At 38.1% G+C, this 7,146-nt stretch overlaps 1 protein-coding gene across 1 annotated transcript; it reads right to left on the bottom strand.

Moving 5' to 3' along the window:
• Positions 1 to 1,460: 1,460 nt before the first annotated feature.
• Positions 1,461 to 6,083, bottom strand: LOC110491817 (uncharacterized). Its single transcript, XM_036946720.2, has 7 exons — positions 5,972 to 6,083; positions 5,282 to 5,339; positions 4,821 to 4,983; positions 4,418 to 4,582; positions 4,101 to 4,245; positions 3,913 to 3,995; positions 1,461 to 3,800 (listed from the first exon to the last, which is right to left on the bottom strand). The coding sequence occupies exons 4-7, from the start codon at positions 4,577 to 4,579 to the stop codon at positions 3,588 to 3,590; spliced, it is 603 nt and encodes a 200-aa protein (XP_036802615.1). The 5' UTR covers positions 4,580 to 4,582; positions 4,821 to 4,983; positions 5,282 to 5,339; positions 5,972 to 6,083; the 3' UTR covers positions 1,461 to 3,587.
• Between the last annotated feature and the right edge of the window lie 1,063 nt (positions 6,084 to 7,146).

Below are 7,146 nucleotides of genomic sequence, written 5' to 3'. Positions count from 1 at the left end.
GTAAATTAGCCTATCAGAAGCCTAAAGCCATGACATCATTTTCTGGAATTTTCCAAGCTGTTTAAAGGCACAGTCAACTTAGTGTTTAGTGTTTTCTTTGATAGCACTATATTACCGCAAAGCATGGTAACATAAAAAGAGATATGCCTGTGGCCTACCCACACTGTCTAAGCGCGATAGACGGATGGATAATACTCCGGCCCGGTCAACAAATAGATATTGTTGTAGTTTTTGTTACATATAGAGACAGATATGACACTATTGAGCAAAGATAAGTATACATTAGACCACAAACAGAAAGCGGACAGGAAACCAAAGATTAAACAGACATAAGTGTAATGGCCGAAGCCATACGTGCTTTACTGTGCATAAGGTCTTAGGGCAAAGAGGAGGAGGTGACCCTTAAATACATTATCTATTATGGAAGGAGCAGGACATCATTATAAAGATTAGATAGAGAGGGTAAAGGACATAAGTGCTTAGGGTAAGATAGATATACATTAATTTTAGGACATGAGAGGGTCCTGCCACCATTGTAATCTAATCAAGAGCGGATACAGGCGTTATTAGGCATGAACATGGAGGAAGCCTGGACTGAAAGATAATGGTGACTGATGACTTGAGGGAAGTAACTTCATTAACATATGTATGGAATGGACTCATATACTGTGTGTGTATAAAGACAGAGCCAGTGCTCTGGGAAAGTGTGTGTTCCGCGGACCATCTAGGCTTCTGATATGTTTGTATTAAAAGCCTATATTGAATTCACAAGTTCTTGTAAGTGTTCAATTTTGTTACGATTCTCCACGACAATATCAAATTTAAAATTTCTCCTCAAATTTATAACATTGCTGGATCTATGCCCTCGCTTTAGAAATTAATACTGAACGAATCACTCGCTCCTGATATGCGAGTGACAGAAATAGTACACGTCTGGCATAATGGACTATATCTTAAATTTAACAACTCATACTACTCTGACATCATCAGATACACCACACCGGGGACAACTTCTATGGTTACACAGACACACCAAAATCATGCCTTCGGCTCTATTCGTATACAACGCAGTCTGTTTGCATAGTAATTCGTATATATACTTAATACAACAGTAAAGTCTTGTTCTATCTTAGACTCCTCGTACAGGGGCATCAATTATGTCATGATGTGACGATCATTAAAGTGAAGACTGTTATATTATCAAATCAATTCTGTATGTGTAATTATTAAGTAATTAAACTAATCGTGTAAACATTAATTATCTAGGAAGTCAGGGCACCACAGGAAAATGTTGTTTAAAGAGTTACTATCTCCCGAATGTAACTCTCTTCATATATTTTCATATTTTATTGATTATAGTCACTTATTAATGTATTATTACCTCATCAGTCATTCTGAACGTTGTAATTCTTTGTAGTCTGCACGAACCCTACTTTATTGATGAATCAGCGATACACAAATAGGCTCAATTATTTATTTACTAATTAATAAAACAATTACAGAATATACAAATACAGACCAACATTATACAGTAAATAGTCTCTGGAAGAGTAACAAAACAGGACAGTTTGGTTATAACATCATGGCGAATTCAGAGAGAGCACAGGGGAGGAAGGGAGACAAAGAAGTTAATCTATCGGACATTGGGAAATACAAAATCTTAAGCACTCCAATAACCGCTCATTTGGTAAAAGGAATGCAATTTACATATTTACGATTGAGCTGTCATTGATCGTCCAAATCCTTTAGTCACAGAGATCTTGAGTGTACGACTCTGGTTCGGCCACCAGAGATTGCCATGTCCTTATACACCTCAGTCTGCTTGGTCTATAGAGTGGTAGATTTCTTAACCATTTATAACGTATTCAGCTGGCGCTGCACGTAACTGGTCTAAAATGTTAATTCTTCAGAAAGTCCTTTTACACACTTGGGGGAAAAGGGCGTTCCATTACGTTTGGCATAATGTCTGTGCTCACGTGGGCGTGATTATTGACTGGATAAAAATTACATGAAAAAACACTTTCTCATTTAGAAGACTAAAGTCACAGTTCTATCTTTTCAAAAGTATTCTGATACTTAATCATTAATTTTATACAACATTCAGATGCAAACCTCATAATTGAGAAGAGTAGATAAACAGAGATACAGTTATGTGCTTCTACCGTCTTTCATGATGTCACAACATAAAAAAACTAATTCGACATGAGGGTTAGTTTAGTCTCCAATGACCATTTCCAGCATTAAATATTCTAATAATATAAATATTGTTTCATTCTCCATTTTTGGGATGTTGGAGTCTTGGCGGGAAAATATCATTTGTTCTACTGGGAAATCTCTGTAACAAAAAGGCTGTTTCCCCATAACTACTGCCTGGCAAGGAAAGGTATTGCTGACCATCATAAAACTGGCCAACAGCCCCAGGAGAGGTTGGGGGTGGGGTTCAGACCTTTGCCTAGCCGGCATCTTTAATCTCCAGCACAGGACTGGCAAGTCATGACACCTCTCAACTATACAATTTTTCAATTCCTTATCAATCCACAGTAATTGTCTTAATGGGTGCATGCTTATTAGTATCTGGGATAAGCAATTTCATAAATGTGTCAAGTGCAGCAGCTGGTTGCTCGTCATTACACACCATGGACCAATAAATATTATTCACATCAACATCACTGCAAAAAGTCAGCTCTTAAGAAAAAACAAGTAAAAAAAGCAATAAAATGGGGGAAATATTACTTAAAATAAACAAAATGATCTGACAACAGAACAGGAACATTTTACTTGCCAAGATTTTTAAAACAAGTAAAAATATTTATTCTCAAAGAACACACAGTGCGGCCAGACTAAAAACAAGTCATTTGTCTGGTTACAAAGAAAAGATTTAGGAATCATTTTTCAGTATGTAGGAAAATGTGCTTAAATTTAGCAAATGCTAGTGCCATCATCTTGAAATAAGGCTATATGTTTCGTAAATATATCTTAAAACCAGTACAGCTACACTAAAAACATGTACATATGTCTGGATACAAAGAAAAGATTTAAGAATTATTTTCTCAATATGTAGGAAAATGCGCTTAAATTTGCTATTGCAATCGTCTTGAAATGAGGCCATATACCCTGGAATTGAATATTGTGCTTAAATTAAGTAATCCTGACTAAGATAAATGTACTTGTACTACTACTAGAAATAAGATTGGCTTGCTTAAAGAAAGAATGTCTTTAAGAATTTCTTTTCAATTCTTTATTGAGGACTCAATATATCCAGAGGCTGCATATGGGCAGAACAAAGGATGCAAAAACAACAACAACAAAAGCCATTGGTGGTCAATGTGAAAATGAAAAGGTAAGACCTATGGCAAGATAACAAATGTAACAGTGCTTTAAACCTTATAATAAACAACAAACTCCCTGCCTATTAACTAAAAGTTATCAGATCGGCTGATACACACAGTTCTGTTATCTGGACCAGAATTGTGTTATTTTTTATTGTGCAACCCTAGTCAGTAATGAACCTTTTCCACTCGGCCATAGCCTTTTATTTTTTAAGAATTCATGTCCTGGTCGTGGATGGGGTCCGAGAAGACTTCTGTCTACAGCACAGAGAGGAGTGTCGCAATGCACTTAGGATATGTGAGGTGAAAGGCGTAATAACACGCCATGAGATACGTCACGCTGGCATAGATGTTCTCTTTTGGGAAGGTCACCACAGGCATGGTTCCAAGATTGCAGTTGGTTTTGCAGACAATCACGACAGGGCTGAAGAGTGGTCTTGCCTGAAGAAAGGTGTTGGGGTCTTCTGCAGACTGACACAAACACAAAGAGAAAAACAAATATGACAACAAAAACAATTCACACTGCTTTTGTATGTTATGGTCAAGTAATATGAACATTCTAATACATGCACACATTTCTTACCTCAAGGATGTAACTTCTTCGTCGGAGCCTCAGGTGATGGGAACATGTCTGGTAAAGCCTCATCAAGGCAATTGAGAGCTTCACTGTTAAAAACGGAAATAGTCTCATTTGATTTACTCCAGCCAGTTATTTAAACAAACATTAATACTTTCATGGGATTCTCCATGATTAACTGAGCCAGTAATTACCTTTGTCCAGCAGCGGTGGCTTCATGACCTTTTTGAGCACTCCATAAAACTGTGCCTTGTTGTAAAAGGTCCCCCAGAGGGTCTTCAGTTCAGGTACGAAGCGGGAGTTCCCTCGATCGAGGTTCCGCCGGAGCTCATCCATAACCTGACACACACACAGACAGACAGAGACAACGAGAGTCTTAACACTATCTAGCTGGAGGCGTAGGAAGCATTAGCCTGGTTACTACCAGACCGAATTCTCGCGAGCTCACTGTTTTACATTTGCCCGAAGTAGTTTACCCCTGTCCCTGCTATGGCTTCTCACATTTGCTTACATGATCCAGTTCTCTGAAGCAGGGATACGCTTGAAGTATTTTGGTAGGCCTGTCCTGTTCCTTAGTAGCATCAGAGTCGATGAAGGCCCGTCTTGCTTGGAATTCAAGGTCCAGGAGCAGGGAAACATCCTTCTGGTATGGTCTGGCCTTGGTTTTGTACATCTCCTGTAGAATTTTATAAGGTCTCGCCTGGTTCTGTTAACATTTAAAACCAATTAACATTTAAAAATGTAGACTGAAATTAAGACCAATGTTTCCGCTGGTACTACCACCCCAAACCTCTCATTCCACGGGAAACACTAAAGACAAATTAGTCACTTTGTTTCTAGTCCCTCGTTTAGAGTCGTAGTAGAAGTTGTATTTATGCGGGAACACTATCCACCATTTAAATTTGTGTACTTACCACCCAACCGTTCAACCTCTGGGGTGCTACATCTAGATTGTGGGGATCTCTTCAAGATCAAAGTCTCATCAGTGGACATCTCCTGGCTGCTCTGAAAGCTAAGGCTTCGTGGCCTCTTTCTTCGTGGCCTCTTCCTTTTCAAAAGCTGCTTCTTCACAGATTTCTGGAGGAGTAGGAGGAGGGAAAGGGGGTAGTAGTGGGGCTGAAATCACAGGTGCCAGAGGAGGTGCCTGGTCTACACAGGTCTGATTCTTGACCCTGTATAAGACATACATTTATTCATTGGTAAATCTAAAGGCAAAGAACACCACAATGTAACAACATAACCCTAACAACACCAAACACCTACATCTTTAGATACATGTATTGTAATGATGGCCAGGAAATGCTTATTTGATAACAGGAATCACTGCCTGCATGGTTAGATTAAATGTCTCCCAAATGTCAAAATCGAACATTACCTCATTTTCACCATGAGTAAGTCTCCAAATGGTTCTCCTTCTGAAGAAGTGCTCTGGCCTGGGAAAGAGATCATGTAAATCCTCCTTAGAGAGGCTGGGAAGCATGTCTGCGCTTATATTAGCAGCTGAAAAATACATTTAACCACTTGGTAAATAGTTTAGTAATTAGCAACTAAAACATAGTTTATAGATGCAAAGTGTCAGGTTGATATTGGTTACGAGACATTAGCATACTGTTTTCCCTTTCCAGTTAATGCAGGAATGATTTACCAAGCTAGCTAATGTTAGCTAACATGACTACCAGTATATCATTAATGTTGACGTTAATTACTTTAAACCAAAAGATAGTGCAAGCTAATGAAACTAACGTTAAAACCAGTTGCTCCTATCTGAGACGCAGATGTCTCAACTAGGCACCTGGAAATGCAAATGCGCTACGCTAAATGCTAAATGTACTCGTTAAAACTCAAACGTTCATTAAAACACACATACAGGGTATTGAATTAAAGCTACACTCGTTGTGAATCTAGCCAACAAGTCATATTTTTAAAATGCTTTTCGGCGAAAGCATGAGATGCTATTATCTGATAGCATGCAACACCCCAAAATGCCTGAAGGCGAAGTAAACAAAAGAATTAGCGTAGCCGGCGCTACACAAATAGCAGAAATAAAATATAAAACATTCATTACCTTTGACGAGCTTCTTTCTTGGCACTCCTATATGCCCCATAAACATCACTATTGGGTCTTTTTTTCGATTAAATCGGTTCATATATACCCAAAATAGCCATCTATGGAAACTGTGTAATTCAGAAAAAAACATTGTTTCAAAATGCTGCGTCGTTTTTTAAAATTAAAAAAGTTGACGATAAACTTTCACAAAACACTTCGAAATACTTTTGTAATCCAACTTTAGGTATTAGTAAACGTTTATAATCTATCAAAATGATCACGGGGCGATGTATATTCAATAGCTCCACGTCTTGAAATCATGGTCGAAAATCTCTCTTCCAAAACATCCTGTCGGAGACTGGAAGAAATGGAATCTCTTTCCTTTGTTTGACCAAGAAATAACTCTCAGGAAAATGACGACACTGGCATCGTGTGGAAGCTGTAGGAATTGCAATCTCTGCCTTATTTAATTTGGTGTCCTTTAAACAATACATGCAAGTGGCGCACGGATATTATTTTCAGCTTTCAGTGACCAGTTTTTCTTGCGCTTTTTGATGAAACACACGCTCTGTTATAGTCACAGCCGTGATTTAACCAGTTTTAGAAACTTCAGAGTGTTTTCTAGCCACACATACTAATCATATGCATATACTATATTCCTGGTATGAGTAGCAGGACGCTGAAATGTTGCGCGATTTTTAACAGAATGTTCGAAAAAGGAGGGGGTAAGCTTAAATTGTCAACTACGTTAATCTTTGCTTGCCTAGCTAAGATTGTAGATAATGACTGGCACCGTCGATAATTTAGCTTCGCCGTCTTTGGTGCCCTTTCTATTTATTTTATATTGTCAATAGAAAGGGCGCCAAAGATGGTGAATCTAAATAATCTACGGTGTCAGTCATTAAGACACATTTACACCTTATTAAATACAATTCTGGCAATAAAGCACTATCAATCTAACCAAAGTTCAAGTGTATAACGAATGGCCGTTCGTGCAGTTATTAACTGCTAACAGTCAACGTTATCTAGTTAAAATTAGCATGCTAACTTGGTTTGCCAACTTTCCAATTCAAATTAACGTTAGCTAAATTTAGCTTGCTAAGGAGAAAGGTAGACGGGTATAAACAAATTCACTTTACCTTTTAATACTGCGTGTGATATATGATCCATGCCAGGATATGTGTCATCCATTC

This window comes from Oncorhynchus mykiss, chromosome 16, assembly GCF_057628025.1.
Source record: "Oncorhynchus mykiss isolate SJ-2025 chromosome 16, ASM5762802v1, whole genome shotgun sequence".
Lineage (NCBI taxonomy): Eukaryota > Metazoa > Chordata > Actinopteri > Salmoniformes > Salmonidae > Oncorhynchus > Oncorhynchus mykiss.
The sequence above is the reverse complement of the archived record's forward strand: the minus strand, read 5'-3'. Positions and strand labels throughout refer to the sequence as shown.